Here is a 16,487-nt window from a genome sequence, read left to right on the forward strand (position 1 = left end):
TTTTGCCCCCACCCCGCCCCTGCCAGATAAGCTGCAATACACTATTTTTTACACCAGAACATGCTCAGGGAAAGCTGGAGGAAAAAAAAACCCCTTTTTTTTTTGGCTGTGCGGGGGGGAGAGATTCTCAATAAGATACTTCCCACTGACTTGCAGAGAGATACCACATTTTGCATGGACAATCCTGCCACTTAAATTAGTAGGCCGCTCAGCATTTTGAGCCCCCCCCCCCCAGGCCTGCAGAGGACTGGACCTCCGCCCGGAAATCCAGTCCAAAGAGCACCACTGCATCTCGCTCAGTAGTATCTACTCTGACCGGCAGCAGCTTCTCCAAGGCTCCAGGCAGGAGTCTCTCCCAGCCCTACCTGAGGATGCTGCCAGGGATTGAACCTGGGACCTTCTGCATGCCAAGCAGAGGCTCCACTGCTGAGCTACAGCCCCGTCTCCATCCCCATCCCAGCCCTAGATTTAGACTGGCCATTTACACTGCAGAAATAAAACTCCGGTAGCTTTCCCCCCTATGCCATTTTTAATGGTCCTCCAAAATATGCAGGCAACATTTCAGCTCTTCCCCCTTCCCTGGCTCATCATGCCCATCGTGGTTGATGGTTTTCTCTTCTCTTTCCCGGACAGCCGCTGGGGATCATGTCCATCCTGGAGGAGGAGTGCATGTTCCCCAAGGCCTCCGACATGACCTTCAAGGCCAAGCTCTTCGACAACCATCTGGGCAAGTCGTCCAACTTTGGGAAGCCCCGGAACACCAAGGGCAAGCCAGAGGCCCACTTCTCCCTCACCCATTACGCCGGCACCGTGGACTACAACATCAACGGCTGGCTGCAGAAGAACAAGGACCCACTCAACGAGACGGTGGTGGGGCTCTACCAGAAGTCGGCTGTCAAGCTCCTCGCCACGCTCTTCTCCAGCTACGCCAGCATTGACGCTGGTGAGATGGGACGGGGGGGGGGCGGAGGATGCAGAGAGATTGGTTGGAGGAGGGAGGGAGGGAGATTGAGTGGTGGCACTTCTAGCTTAGACTGCTTTTCAAAGACAAGCTCATGGAGGGGAAGAGATCTTAAAGAATTATAGAACTTTAGAGTCGGGAGACATTAGCCTCCCAATCAAATGCAGACTAGTCAGTGCAATAATATTTTCAGTGGCTACATATGGCTGTGAAACTTGGATACTTTGAAGAAGGCAGATAGGAGAAGGATGGAGGCTTTTGAGATGCGGTGCTGGAGGCGACCGTTGCGTATCCCATGGACAGCGAGAATCACGAATAAGGAAGTTTTAGATCGAGTTAAACCAATAATATTGCTAGAAGTCAAGATGACTAAACAAAGACTGGCATATTTTGGTCATGTCATGCGAGCTGACTCACTCGAAAAGACAATTATGCTGGGAATGATCCACGGAAGAAGGAGACGGGGACGGCCTTGTACTCAGTGGCTGGATATTTTTTTAAATGACACTGGAATGACTTCGGTGGAATTACAGGAAGCTGTATGAGATAGGATGGCATGGAGTGCATTGATCCATAGAGTGATCAAGAGTCGGACACGACTGAACGGATAGAGAGAGAGAGAGTCGGAAGGGACCTTTGGGGGTCATCTAGTCCAGCCGCTTGCTCAGAGTAGGAAAGTGCCACAGCATCCCTGACACATGGCTGCCCAGGCTCTGTTCGAAAACCTTCACTGAAGGAGAGCCTACCCCTACACAAGGCAGACTGTGGTGCTGTTGAATAGTTCTTAGGAAATTCTTCTCAGTGTCGCCTGAACCTGCTTCCTTGTGATTTCAGCCCATTGATTCTGGTCTTGCCCTGAGAACCAACAAATCCATCCCTTCCTCCATGTGGTAGCCCTTCAGATATCTGAAGGCGGTTCTCCTATCTCCCCTTGGTCTCTCTTCTCCAGGCTAAACATACCTGGCTCCTTCAACCATCCCTCATGGGACTTACTTTTTCCATCATCGTTGTGGCTGTCCTCTGAACCCACTCTAGTTCATCCACTGACACTTTTAATGCAGGACCCAGAACTGGACACCATATTCCAAGTGGTCAGGGGTTTTGCAGAGAATCGGAAGTGGAAGGGAAGGGTGCAGAGGTGGAATCATACAGCAAGGGGTGTTTTTCAGTGTCCTGGGTTCACATATCGTGTGTAAACTGGCCCTGCGTCTCTGTCCCCAGGTGGAGATGGAGGGAAGGGGAAAGGCTCCAAGAAGAAAGGATCGTCTTTCCAGACTGTCTCAGCACTTCATCGGGTATGAGACCGGAGTCTTGGGGACGGAGGGGGAGGATGCTGGCTCTAGCAAAGAGGGAGGGATCCAGGAAGGGGTCATCCTGGGAAGGCAAGGAGGAAGCCACTGTGGGTGGCATCGAGGGGTACGAAGCTAGGATCCAGCTTGGAAGAAGGGACAGAGGGAGGCCAAAGTACACCAGTGAGGGTGGAGATCTTGTGCTCTGATCTCTTCCTGCCCGGTCCCTTTTCTCCATGTCATGCTTCACGGAGAGGGACCAGGGCTCTGGGCCACCCAGCGATCATAGCTTCTGACTCAGAAGCCCTTCTGGCAGTTAACAAAAACAGTTTTTACTAGGTGCCTGGGCGACTGGGTTTTTGCATCCTTGGCAATACCACCCCTCGGGTTGGGGATCAAGGGGAGAATCAGGCTAAATCAGGGGCACGCAAAGCGCGAGTCCACTACGCCCCTGGTCGTGGTCCAACGACACAGTCCAGCATCCAAGAACCCAACTCTGAGAAGCCCTGGGCTAAAGGATGGCTGACCCTCCCTTTTCTTCTCCATCTCAATCTGTCTGCATCTGTCTCTCTTCCTGTCTCCGGCAGGAGAACCTGAACAAGCTGATGGCCAACCTGAAGACCACCCACCCTCACTTTGTGCGGTGTCTCATCCCCAATGAAAGGAAAGCGCCTGGTAATTAAATGGAGAGGAGGCAGAAGGGGGGGGAGGGGGGGGGCCAATTAGGCATGGCCTGCAACTCATGGGCTGGGAAGTGTCTGTTCCCTATTGAGTCGCACGGTCACCTGAAGTCACTGCCCATCCAGCTGGTCTTCTGGCAGCAAGCATGAACGGTCCCCTTTGCTAAGCAGGGTCCACCCTGGTTTGCTTTTGAATGGGAAACTACATGTGTGAGCCCTGTAAGGTCTTCCCCGCAGGGGACGGAGCCACTCTGGGAAGAGCATCTGCCTGCTTGCATGCAGAAGGCCCCAAGTTCCCTCCCTGGCAGCATCTCCAGATAGGGCTGGGAGAGACTCCTGCCTGCAACCTCGGAGAAGCCGCTGCCAGTCTGTGAGGACAAAACCGGGCTAGATGGACCAAGGGTCTGACTCGGCACATGGCAGCTTCCTGCGTTCCTACCGTATTTCGCACAGTGTATTCTGCTTATGCTAGTCACGGGGGTGGGGGCAGGCAGGAGCCATGCAGGGCAGTGAAAGGTCACTTCCTGAATGCTGGAAGTCCTATTTATGGGGCATTTCCCTCTTGCTGCTAGGGCCCTCCAGGCTCTGTGGCTCTAGAAGAAAGTATGAACTTGAACACTGGATGCTGCTTTAAACCGAGTCCCTCTAGTTCACAACTTTCTGCACCAGGGTTTTGCAAGCTTGGCTCCCCAGATGTGGTTGGACTACAACTCCCATCATCCCCCACCGCAACTAGGAGCTGATGGGAGTTGTAGTCCAACCACATCTGGGGGACCTGATCTTGAGGAACCTTGTCTGCCTTGACTGGCAGCAGCTCTCTGAGGTTTCAGGCAGGGGTCTTCCTCCTCCCTACCTGGAGATGCTGCCAGGGATGGGGCCTTCTGCGTCCAAAGCAGGGCTCTAAGGAATGGGAGTGTGGCATAATCAGGGAGAGAGAGATTGGATGGGAAGTGGTGAATAGGGAGGGAGGGAAGGAGGAAGGAAGGTTGGTTGGTTGGTTTCTAAGGAAGATTCCACCATCCCCACCATCTGCTTTCTGTCTCTCTCTACATTTCCTTTACAGGGGTGATGGATAACCCGTTGGTCATGCATCAGCTGCGTTGTAATGGGGTCCTGGAGGGGATCCGGATCTGCCGGAAGGGATTCCCCAACCGAATCCTCTACGGGGACTTCCGGCAAAGGTGGGTCAGCTCTCCCAATGGAAGGGTGCGGCTTTGGGGATTACTCCTGGACAATGTCTTCCCTGCATTCTGGCATAAATCTGTATCTCCAACTCAAAATGCCTTTCCAGCAATACTCTTGTGAGCTGCGATTGTGTTGTGCACAGAAACGGCTCTCTCTTTAAGCGATGAGTTGGCCTGGCCATTAGGAACATGGGAAGCTGCCATATACTGAGTCAGACCCTTCGTCTTTCTAGCTCAATATTGTCTTCAGAGACTGGCAGCGGCTTCTCCAAGGCTGCAGGCGGGAATCTCTCTCAGCCCTCTCTTGGAGATGCTGCCAGGGAGGGAACTTGGGACCTTCTGATGTTCTTCCCAGAGCGGCTCCATCCCCTAAGGGGAATCTCTTACAGTGCTCACACATCAAGTCTCCCATTCATATGCTACCAGGGTGGACCCTGCTTAGCTAAGGGGACAAGTCATGCTTGCTACCACCAGACCAAGGACAATGGGCACTAATGGACTCTTGTAATATCTGGGATGGGAGTCCCATGTCAGGGCAGGGCAGGGGCTTAAACCAGTTCTGCCCGGGCTGAAGAGTGGCTGAGAGGTTTTGGTGAAGCTGTTGAATACCAGGGGGCTGATGTTCTCTCCGCCTAGAACTGCCTGCCTGTGTGCCTGCTTCTGTGCCCCTGTAAAATCTGCTCAGACGATACCTTGGTAAAGAAACAGCAGCCGATGGCCAGTGTAACGCTGCGCTGGTGCAACAGGCAAAGATGCACACGCAATCTCTTGCGGCCCCGAGCCACTTGTGCAAGCGTTACACATATGCAAGCAGGAGAGTGGGTAGCTTTGCATTATTCCCTGCAACATGTATGGACCGAGGAAGAGATTTAAGAGAACGCCGATTTAAGAGAATCCCTGCTAACTGAGCAAAGAGACGTCTTTTAAAAGTGGTGATTCTCATATCTACTAGGGGGAGAGCAACTGGCCCTGTCCAACCCCAGAACAGAATCCCTCCAGTGGCTGTCGTTGGGGTCTACCTTATGTTTCTTTTTAGACTGTGAGCCCTTTGAGGACAGGGGACCATCTTATGTATGTATTATTTATTTTTCTATGTAAACTGCTTTGAGAATTTTGTTGAAGAGTGGTATATAAATATTCATAGTAGTAGTAGTAGTAGTAATGAGCCCCATCACCCACTGAGATCATCTGGGGAGGTTTGTCTGCAGTTGCCACCAACTCATCTGGTGGCTACTCGGGGACAGGCCTTCTCCGTTGCTGCCACGAGGCTTTGGAACGTGCTCCCTGCTGAAATAAGAGCCTGCCCATCTCTTACAACTTTAAAAAAGGCAGTCAAGACACATTTGTTCACCCAGGCTTTTAATCAAACTTATGGAATTTAATATCATTTTTAAATTTTAAATTGTTTTCATTTGTGTTGTTTTATTGTAAACCACCCAGAGATGTGAGTGTTGGGCAGTATACAAATATGCTAAAAAAAACAAAAAAAAAAAAAAGCAAAATAAAAAAAATATTCATGGCAGGAGGCAAGCTCATGCTTTGGCCCCCACTACTAGGCTGGGACTAGCTAGCCCAACATATCTGTGCGAAGGCAGTGTTGGTCTGGACGTTGGCCAGTACATCCCAAGGGCACCTCTGTGTGTTACCCTCCAAGCGACAACACACAACCTCTCCAGGCTCTCTGGAACTCCCTGTTGTTCAAAACAACACTAGGCATTAAGTCTAGACAGCTGATCGTGGGGCTGATCCCAGCTTGAGAGGAGAGCGATTCCGGTGGTAGCAAGCATGAACTGCCCCCTTTGCTAAGCAGGGTCCACCCAGATTTGCATTGGAATGGGAGATTCCATGTGTGAGCACTATAAGATATTCCCCTCAGGGGATAATGGGGCCGCTCTGGGAAGGACACCTGCCTGCCTGCATGCAGAAGGTGCCAAGTTCCCTCCCTGGCAGCATCTCCAAGATAGGGCTGAGAGAGACTCCTGCCTGCAGCCTCGGAGAAGCCACTTCCCATCTGTGTAGGCCATATTGAACTAGACGGACCTACGGTCTGACTCAGTAGAAGGCAGTTTAAGAACATCAGAACAGCGCTGCTGGGTCAGGCCCAAGGAGGCCCATCTAGTCCAGCATCCTGTTTCACACAGTGGCCCACCAGATGCCTCTGGGAAGCCCACAGGCGAGAGCTGAGGGCATGCCCTCTCTCCTGCTGCTATTCCTATGTTCCTCTCTCTTTGAAAATCAAACCCCATGCACTAAACAGCTTTGGGGCGAAGGTGTCAACTGGGGAAGGTTATATACTTCATATGGGCCTCCTGGGAGGAGCCTTGTGCCATTGATAGGGGTAACAGGACTGTTCCCTTCCCTCCAGGTACCGTATCCTGAATCCAGCTGCCATCCCAGAGGGACAGTTCATCGACAGCCGGAAGGGGGCAGAGAAACTGCTGGGCTCGCTTGACATTGACCACAATCAGTACAAGTTTGGCCACACCAAGGTAAAGGAAGCAAAGCCCCTCTGGGTAAGGAGAGAATGCGGCGAAAATATCACTGCTGCAGCTTGTGGCCGGTCCAGAGGCCGCGTGTGTTTCTCAAAGGGTATGGCCACACCACCATGTGTTAAACTGGTTTTCCTGTTATTCCACCAGCCCAGGGACCTCAGAGAAATATCATTCTTTGAGGAAGGACTCGGGGTCTCTAACACAGCCTTATAAATCAGCCATTTTTAAGATCTGGGTGCGGGCTGCCATGATGGTTAAAGTGGAATAAAGCCATTATAACTTGGTTGATAGGGAGGTCTTTCACTTGACCTCATTTCCTGGGGCCAGGGAGAGCCAGAGGGAAGGCAGAATTGGTCCTATGTTCCCCCACATGACTGCCACTGCTAACTGAGCAAAGAGGCACAATTTTAAAGTGGCGGTTCTCTTTATTGAGCAGGGGGAGAGCAACTGGCCCTATCCATCCCCAGCATAGCATCCCTCCAGTGGCTGTTGCTGGGGTCTATCTTATATTTCTTTTTTAGATTGTTTGCCCTTTGAGGATAGGGCATCATATTAAGTTAGTTAGTTTAGTTTGTATCTATCTATCTATCTATGTAAACCGCTTTGGGAACTTTTGTTGAAAAGCAGTATATAAATACTAGTCATATTCGTATTCGCCACTGTCACCCCACGTGCTGTACCACGCGCCAGACGAACGCCGCTATGGGGAGCGGCGCAGCAACAGAGAGGCTGGGGGAAGGTTGCCCAACCTCCAGAAAGTCCCCGTGTTGCTTGTGAGGTGCATTGGAGTCATTCTAGAGGCTGGGGCACTCCTTTCCCCGGCCTCTGTGGTAACATGTGTGCACCTTCCTGTCTTATGTTTAGCCTGGGTAAAAAACCCAAGCTACCCTGCAGGGCAGTGCTGGGCTTTGTCCTGACCCCAGCGCTCCACATAACCAGCCCTGCCCAGCCCAGGTAGGGCTGGTCATGTGAACAGCCCCACAGAATCTAAGTGTTCTAGGACAGGCTGATGTTCCACAGATGGTGGTTTCACCTCTGGTCTTGAAACAGCCTCCCTTTGCTGCAGAGGATGGGCAGGTTAGGCAGATTAAGGAAGGCTGACACATGACAGGGGCTCTGTGCTTTCAACAGTTGCACCACAGGCAGAGGTTCAACAGGGACAGCTTTTCACAGCATGGTGGTGCACGTTGGACACTCAGCTTGAGCAAGTCTGCTTGTAAAGACTGATGCCCCTCTCAAGTCCCTGTGGACTGGGGCAGGTTATAAATATATAACAAGTTTTTAATAAAACGTTTCCGGAGGTCCTCACACGCCACCTTTCCTCTCCCAAAAGGTGTTTTTCAAGGCCGGGCTGCTGGGCCAGCTGGAAGAGATGCGTGACGAGCGTCTCTCCCGCATCATCACCCGCATCCAAGCCCAGGCCCGGGGCCAGCTCATGCGCATTGAGTTCAAGAAGATCCTGGAGCGCCGGTGAGTTTCTGGGGTGCCCTCAGAAGGTCAGGAGAACTCTTCCAGATTTTCCAGGTCTGGAGCCAGCCCTGTGTGCGAGGAACGCAGTTGGCATTTGAAAGAGACTGAATGAAAAGCAAGAGGCAGGTTCGGATGGAACGCCAAACTACGATTCGGCTTAGGACTAGGTTGAGAAGCTCACTTGAAACCTTGAGTATAGTGCCCAAAATAAACTGTGGTTAGTATCATGGAACCTGTTGGGGCAATGAAACTAACCTAAGTTGCACAAAACAAAGTATAGTTCTGCATTACCTGGACCCACCCAGAAAGTGAGAGAATTGTTAGTCAGCTGCAGGAGAAGCCCCTAAGTGTGCAGAGTCTCTTTTTCTTTCTTTCTTTCTTTCTTTCTTTCTTTCTTTCTTTCTTTCTTTCTTTCTTTCTTTCTTTCTTTCTTTGGCCTGGATGTGGGGTAGTGGATCGGCCACCTTGCAGGCATGCCACGTTGCCTCCACTCGTGCTCTGTAATATTGGCTTTATTTACAAACCCCGAAGCAAAGTTCCATTGCCGCTGGGTTTTTAATGAGTATCCGAGGTGGCCATTTGCTCTTCCACCAACTTTATGATGCTCACTGCAATGTCATCAATACAGGTCAAAACAGTTGCTCTTTTTCTAAGCAAAGGGGCCTGAGCATTTCAGTGTCATACAGTAGCAAGCCTGGTGAAAGAAACGGGGGGAGGCATGTATTGCCTTAAGGAGGCAGAGGTTCACCAACTTGGGTCCCCAGATGTTGTTGGGCTACAACTGCCATCATCGCAACGGCCATCATCGCAACGGCCATCATCACAACAGCTGGGGATGGTGGGAATTGTGGCCCAGCAACATCTGGAGATCCCAATGTGAGAACCTCTGCCTTAAGGGTTAAACTCCCTGCCTCTTGACTTGTGTTTCTCCAGCGACGCCCTGCTGGTGATCCAGTGGAACATCCGGGCCTTCATGGGGGTGAAGAACTGGCCTTGGATGAAGCTCTTCTTCAAGATCAAGCCCCTGCTGAAGAGCGCAGAGACGGAGAAGGAGATGCAGGCGAGTCTCTGCATGCAGACAGGCCTGTCCGAAGTGGGGGCTGGGGGAGCAGTCAGCCAGAGTCCCCGCACTGCGACACGATGACGGAGACGCTTCTGGTTCTGGTGGGGTTGAAACAATATTGATTCATCGCAGGAGAGCCCAGAAAGCTATCCTTGCCTGGGCTCCACAAAAGCTAGAAACAGCCCTGCCTGTGGGTGGAGAGGAGATGGCAGGAATCAATTCTGGGAGGATTGCTGGTCTTGTGGTAGCAAGCATGAATTGCCCCCCTTGCTAAGCAGGGTCCACTCTGGTTTGCATTTGAATGGGAAACCACATGTGTGAGCACTGTAAGATATTCTGCTCAGGGGAAGGGGCCACTCTGGGAAGAGCACCTGCCTGCTTGCATGCAAAAGGTTCCAGGTTCCCTCCATGGCAGCATCTCCAAGATAGGGCTGAGAGAGACTCCTTCCTGTAACCTTGGAGAAGCTGCTGCCAGTCTGTGTAGACAGTCCTGAGCGAGATGGACCAATGGTCTGACTCAGTATATGTCAGCTTCCTACATTCCTAGGTTCCTATTTGGGAATCACATCGTGAAGTCTCAAGAGGGTTTTTTTTACAGCAGTTTGGACTGACCAGTTGAGTCTGTAGGTCTGACATTCTGTTTTATCCCCTGCAGACAATGAAGGAGGAATTTGGGAGACTGAAGGAAGCTCTAGAGAAGTCGGAGGCCCGGAGGAAGGAGCTGGAGGAGAAGATGGTCTCCCTGCTGCAGGAAAAGAATGACCTCCAGCTGCAAGTCCAGGCTGTGAGTGTGTTTAAACCCTCATGTTCTCTACTCCTTCCCACTACTTTCTATGTAGATGCTCCCTGATCCTCAAACAGTCTCACTTTTCTCCTCTCTGTTCCTTCGCCCGCAGGAGCAAGACAATCTGAACGATGCAGAAGAGCGCTGCGACCAGCTGATCAAGAACAAGATCCAGCTGGAGGCCAAGGTGAAAGAGTTGACTGAACGGATGGAGGACGAGGAGGAGATGAACGCCGAGCTGACAGCCAAGAAGCGGAAGCTGGAGGATGAGTGCTCAGAGCTGAAGAAGGACATTGATGACCTGGAGTTGACGCTGGCGAAGGTGGAGAAAGAGAAGCACGCCACGGAGAACAAGGTGCGCAGAATGGGTATGATGGCTTCAAGCAGATGGGTTCGAACAGTGCCAATGATCAGGAAGATGAGTAGAGCAGGTTGGGTTGCACCGAAGGTTAAGAATTGACTAGACTGTAGCTGGTTCTCGCAATTCTAATTAGGGTAGGAGATGCATCCCACCCAAGTTCGGGAGCTGTGTGTGCCCCCGTCTTCCAATAATCTGTGAGTAAAAAGCAAGGTAGGAGTGGGAGGAAGTTATTGTCAGCTGAGCAGCAGCTGGGTTTGAAGGCTTTGTTCTTCCCAGGAGATGTACCCAGCTCTTTAACAAGGTAGGATAAAAAGGCCCTGGCCCAGCGGCTGATTAGCAGATGATCTCCTCCTCCTCCCTCTCTTCCTCTCCTTCTCCTCCTCCTCCTCTTCCTCCTCCTCTTTTTCTCCTCCTCCTCTTCTTCCTCCTGCTTCTCCTCCTCCCTTGCTTTTTATTCACAGACGACAGGGAAATCTTGCGCAGCTCCCAAACTTAGGAAGTACATGAAACAAGGCTACAACATACTGAGGCTTTTTAGTTTAGAAAAAAGGCAACCAAAGGGAGACATGAAAGAGGTCTATAAAATGATGCATGGTGTAGAGGGAGTGGAGAAAGAGGGATTTTTCTCCCTCTCTCACAACACTAGAACCGGCTAAGACTCTCCGTCTAGGATCTGCATGGATAGGCAGGGTCCTTCCACCCACAATTCCTCACCTCCCGGGATCTGATTTATCCATCAGGTGAAAAACCTCACGGAGGAAATGGCTGGTCTGGATGAGAACATAGCCAAGCTGACGAAGGAGAAGAAATCCTTGCAGGAAGCTCACCAGCAAGCCTTGGACGACCTGCAGGTCGAAGAAGACAAAGTCAACGCTCTCACCAAAGCTAAGCTGAAGCTGGAGCAGCAGGCGGATGATGTGAGCCAACGAAAGAGGGGTTCCCAGGAACGGGTGGGGATGCTGCTGGGTCAGGTCCTTGGTCTGTCTCAGCCAGTATTGCCTGTTGCATTTGGCAGCATTGCTCCAAGGTCTCCAGCAGAAAGAGGCATCCTCAGCTGTATTATCTGGGAAAGTTTAACTCGGGGGTTCTCAAACTTGGGCTCCCAGATTTTGTTGAACTAAAACTCACATCATCCCCAACCACCATCGCCATAGGCTTTTTTGAGAGTTTGAGAACCAAGTTTGAGGAGCCTTGCTTTAACACATGTAAGGGATGTGTTTTATCACTGAATGATGAAAATCTGGAAGATGCCGATGGCTGGTCATGGACCGTGATTCTCTATCTATCTATCAGATGCCCTTGGTGGTATATTCTGCAGCCTGCAGCCTGAGAAAGCATTTGTTCAGAACACTTTCTTCTCCTCCTTCTCCTCCTTCTCCTTCTCCTTCTCCCTCCTCCTCCCGTTAATTCCTCCATCCCTTCTGAAACAGTTGGAAGGTTCACTGGAACAGGAGAGGAAGATCCGGATGGATCTGGAAAGGGCCAAGAGGAAGCTTGAGGGAGACTTGAAGCTGACGCAGGAGAACATCATGGACCTGGAGAATGACAAGCAGCAGCTGGAAGAGAAACTGAAAAAGTAGGATGCTTCTTGGCCTCACCTTGCAGATTTCAGGACTGAGGGGGTGGTGGGGAGAGGGCAGGACAGAAAGACAAGTACAGGGGAGAATTCCACTCTGCCTACTATGCAGTCCAGGAAAGAAGAGGCCAAGTGGAAGTTGGTCCTTGCAAGGCAACGGAAGGACCCTTAACACCCATCCCTCACCTTCTGAAATTGCAGGATAGAAGGGGCTTGATTCTTTGTCCTCTCCTTCTGCCAGGTACAGCAGGGGTTCCCAGCCTTGGGTCTCAAGATGTTGCTGGACTATAGACATCATGCCAAAGTCCATTGCTGGACTTTGGACATCACGCCAATCCAGAGGCAACCACACCAGAAGTTTGGGTTTGGGTTGTGGTTGTCCGAATGCGGGGAACCTCAGTTCCATCAGAAAAGTTACCCGAGGTTTTCGACCACAAACCTGAATTGGCACCCTCGGTTCCTCTTCAGTTTCGCCACTGAGACCTCTGGTCTGAAAGTGGTGGCGTGTTGTCCGAAGGCTGCCTGTGGTTGCAAACGGAGTTGCAGGTAGGAAGCTCCTCCCTCTCCCCATCATTGGCTGCCATGGATGTCCTCATGAGAAAGAGGAAGTCTGCGCAGGCAATTCCTCCCCACTTTCAGGCTCCCAGACTCCAGATTGGGATCGTCTGGGAGCGCAGCAGAGGAGATGGGGACAAACCACAGGTCCATTGTACCCAGGGTTCCCCATTAAGTGCAAACACAGCCTACAATTCTCATCACTCCCAGCCACAATGGCCACTGTGGCCTGGGGTGATTGGATCTGCAGCCCAACAACACTGGCCATTAGGGCTAGGAATGAGGAGGGTTGTAGTTCAACAATGTCTGGGGAGGCCAAGGCTGGGAATCCCTGAGTTACAGAATGGGTGGCTGCTGATGCAGTCCTGGAGGGGAGGGACTCCCATTTGATCAGTGGGGGTGTGCACAGACCAAACAGAAACGAGTTGCAAGTCACCTGTTCACAATGCAGCCTGCTCGGGAATAGCACCATGACTGGGGCTCCATGCGGGCCTTGGTCCTGCACTTGCTGCCTTTTGATCCACAGAACCTGCCTGGCAGTAGCACCGTGACCAAGGAAAGGGCCTGGTGGGAATCCTGCAGGCCACAGAGAGAGCGAGTGTGTGTGTGTGCGTACTTCTTGAAATTCTCTGTGCAGGAAGGAATTTGACATCAACCAGCAGAACAGCAAGATTGAGGACGAGCAAGCTCTGGCCTCACAGCTGCAGAAGAAAATGAAGGAACTGCAGGTAGATGCTCTAGAGGGACCAGTCAAATGGCCACCTGAACTAGAACGTGCCTGCCTTAGGGAGTACATTCTGGAATGGCCCTGTGCTCTAGACTTAACCTAGAGGACCCTCCCTTTCCCCCCTAGACTGGGTTTCTGCTCTCTCCCCAGTTTTGCACCCTGCATTCTAGAACAACCCTTTGTTCTAGTCTCTCTCCCAGATATGGACCTTGCATTCCCGAACACCCTTCATTCTGGACTTTCTCCAGCTCTAGGGATCTCCATTCTAGAACAGACTTTTGCGCTAGAATTTTCCAAGCGCTGGGAATATCAATTCTAGAATGCCTCCTACTCTAGAATTGTCAGAGCCCTCAGAACCTCCATTCTAGAACAGCTGGCGGCTCTCGACTTTCCACAGCCTTGGCAAATTTTGTTCTAGGAATTCAAGTCCTCTGCTCCGGAATTTCCCTGCCCTGGGAATTTGCCGCCACTCTAAGGTTTCTTTTTCGGTGCAGGCGAAAGAGGGTGTTGTAGCTCCACAGCTGAGCTACTTAAGATACCAGCTCCAGTCTCCTAATATCAAAGAGCCTGCTGGACTTATTACCGAAAGGACAAAAACACCTGCCAGTATTGTCAAGTGTTTTCAAGAGATTCAATCCTAGAGCTACAAAATACCAAAGGCAGGTGATCCAACCACCACAACCGCTTCCTACACAATCGCCTACGCAATCTACATCTTGCATGGGTACAGAAAAGTTAATATGCCACATGGCCTGAGGGAATTGTCTTCTCTTTCTGTCATGCAGGCGCGGATTGAAGAGCTAGAAGAGGAGCTGGAGGCGGAGCGCACGGCCCGGGCCAAGGTGGAGAAGCAGCGCTCGGACCTTTCGCGGGAGCTGGAGGAGATCAGCGAGCGGCTGGAAGAGGCGGGCGGAGCCACCTCCGTGCAGATCGAGCTGAACAAGAAGCGGGAGGCCGAGTTCCAGAAGATGCGGCGAGACCTGGAGGAGGCCACGCTCCAGCACGAGGCCACGGCGGCAGCCTTGCGCAAGAAGCACGCCGACTCGGTGGCAGAGCTGGGCGAGCAGATCGACAACCTGCAGCGCGTGAAGCAGAAGCTGGAGAAGGAGAAGAGCGAGCTCAAGCTGGAGCTGGATGACGTCGGCTCCAATACGGAGCAGCTGCTGAAAGCCAAGGTGCCCTTTTGGAGGAGGAGGAGGTGCTAAGGGGGTAGGGACATTCTGTGTGCATGCATAACCCACAAGCCTTCATTTACTGTTGTTCTTGCCCTCTAAGGGCATTCAGCTTGGAAAAGTAAGTTGGGAGGTTTTAGGATAACAGCTTGTGGAAGCCAAGCTGAGTTGAGTCATCCCTAAGGGAGACCTCGTCCTGGGATTGGCTTCAGGACTGTAGGGACTCCTGGACAAGAAGCCATCTGGGGCCCCTTTAACCAGCAAGGGGCATAGGGAGGTGGGGTGCCCCAGCTAAGCAAGGGCCCCAGAATCCACTGTTCAGATGACTCATGCAAGCAAGCCAATTCACATGACAAACACCATATTGTTCCGGAGGTTTGAATCTAAAATTGGCTTTCTTTCCTTTTAAACTGAGGGGAAAGCCTAAAAGGACTGCAAAGGCCATTCACTGTGAAGATTTTATTCAGGCCACTATCTTGGAGACCTCCAGAGCTGGTCTTCTCTGGCCTTCCTCACTTCCATCCTCCCTTCTTTTCCACTCCCTGCTGGCAGGTAAACCTGGAGAAGATGTGTCGCACCATGGAGGACCAATCCGCAGACTACCGGGCCAAGCTTGAGGAGACCCAGCGGACTCTCAATGACACCAGCACACAGCGGGCCAAGCTCCAGACAGAAAATGGTACCACCCGTCCCTTGTCCCCTCTTCCTGTTCCTTTACTTCCTTTTCCTTAGAGCTGTTCCTGGGGTGAACACCAGAGGGGGACAGAGTACTTATTACCTTTTAGATTATGGCGGGGTTCTTGAGTCCCCAGATGTTGTTAGACTACAATGCCCATCATGCCCTTTGGCCATTGTGGCTAGGAATGATGGCAGTTGTAATCCAACAACATCTGGAGACCCAAGTTTGACACCCCTGGATTATGGAATACGCTTTTCTTCTTCCCTGCCCACAGGAGAACTGAGCCGCCAGCTAGAAGAGAAGGAGTCTCTAATTTCTCAGCTCACCCGAGGGAAGCAGTCGTACACCCAACAAATGGAGGATTTGAAGAGACAATTAGAAGAAGAGAGCAAGGTGACAGAATCACTTGGGAACTCTAAGAATCACTTGGGAGCTCTACATGGGGCTGCCCTTGAAGAATATCTGGAAACTACAGCTAGTGCAAAATGCAGCAGCTAGAGTTTTAACTGGAGCTGCCTGGTGGGAGCACATCACACCCATTTTGAAAGAGCTGCACTGGCTACCAGTTTGGTTCCAGGTCCAATTCAAGGTGCTGGTTTTGACCTTTAAAGCCCCTAAGGGTTTGGGCCCGGGATACCTGATGGACCGCCTGCTCCCAAAGGTTGTTACCCACTTGATGAGGTCATCTGAGGGGGCTCTGCTCCGGGTACCGACAATGAGGGAGGCTCAGCTGTTGTGCATGCGGGACAGGGCCTTCTCTGTTGCTGCCCCCAGACTCTGGAATGCTCTCCTGGTGACTATTCGCTCCTCGGTCTCCATCATAGTTTTTAGAAATCATGTTAAATCTTGGCTTTTTACCCAGGCTTTTATATGATTGTCTCTGCTTCTTCTTCTTTGTATTTTGTACAGTTCTCATGCTTGTATTTTAAATCTTTTTAGTCAGATTTATTTTATATATGAGCTTAATATTTTAATTGTCATTTTTATAGCCTTGTTTTGAATTTTTGTGTGAACCACCTTGGGATTGTTTGCATGAAAGACAGTACACAAATTTAACAATCAATCAATCAATCGTGGGTCAGGATTGAGGGACTGAAGTGGGCGAGAGAGGCCATGAAAAGTGGAACTGGCCCATCTGATGCGTGTTCTTCCCTCCCGGCAGGCCAAGAATGCTCTGGCACACGCGCTCCAGTCGGCCCGCCATGACTGCGACCTGCTGAGGGAACAGTATGAGGAGGAGACGGAGGCCAAAGCGGAGCTGCAGCGCCTGCTCTCCAAGGCCAACTCTGAGGTGGCGCAGTGGAGGACCAAGTATGAGACCGACGCCATCCAGAGGACGGAGGAGCTGGAGGAGGCCAAGTAAGTGAGAAGGGATTGAGAGGAGGACTGTCTGAGCCACGGCCCTCCACATGAGCTGATTAACTGACAGACCTGCCCTGCTCTCAGGCTGGGCTTCCGGGCCTGAGGATCAAGGCAAAGGTTGACAAGTCAAGG

General features: G+C 51.5%; 1 protein-coding gene across 1 annotated transcript in view; it reads left to right on the top strand.

The window, feature by feature from the left end:
- The window catches only part of LOC128330567 (myosin-6), a 46,532-nt gene that overhangs the window by 17,188 nt on the left and 12,857 nt on the right, over window positions 1-16,487 (top strand). The window contains exons 14-29 of the mRNA XM_053263640.1: window positions 634-943; window positions 2,183-2,256; window positions 2,838-2,925; window positions 3,994-4,111; window positions 6,480-6,603; window positions 7,940-8,076; window positions 9,010-9,136; window positions 9,795-9,923; window positions 10,036-10,278; window positions 11,025-11,201; window positions 11,715-11,860; window positions 13,053-13,143; window positions 13,928-14,317; window positions 14,867-14,993; window positions 15,268-15,386; window positions 16,156-16,352. Coding sequence (XP_053119615.1) covers window positions 634-943; window positions 2,183-2,256; window positions 2,838-2,925; window positions 3,994-4,111; window positions 6,480-6,603; window positions 7,940-8,076; window positions 9,010-9,136; window positions 9,795-9,923; window positions 10,036-10,278; window positions 11,025-11,201; window positions 11,715-11,860; window positions 13,053-13,143; window positions 13,928-14,317; window positions 14,867-14,993; window positions 15,268-15,386; window positions 16,156-16,352 — 2,597 coding nt within the window. The remainder of the gene's footprint in view (window positions 1-633; window positions 944-2,182; window positions 2,257-2,837; window positions 2,926-3,993; window positions 4,112-6,479; window positions 6,604-7,939; window positions 8,077-9,009; window positions 9,137-9,794; window positions 9,924-10,035; window positions 10,279-11,024; window positions 11,202-11,714; window positions 11,861-13,052; window positions 13,144-13,927; window positions 14,318-14,866; window positions 14,994-15,267; window positions 15,387-16,155; window positions 16,353-16,487) is intronic.

The sequence above is a fragment of the Hemicordylus capensis genome, chromosome 6 (genome assembly GCF_027244095.1).
Source record: "Hemicordylus capensis ecotype Gifberg chromosome 6, rHemCap1.1.pri, whole genome shotgun sequence".
In the NCBI taxonomy this organism is placed as follows: domain Eukaryota; kingdom Metazoa; phylum Chordata; class Lepidosauria; order Squamata; family Cordylidae; genus Hemicordylus; species Hemicordylus capensis.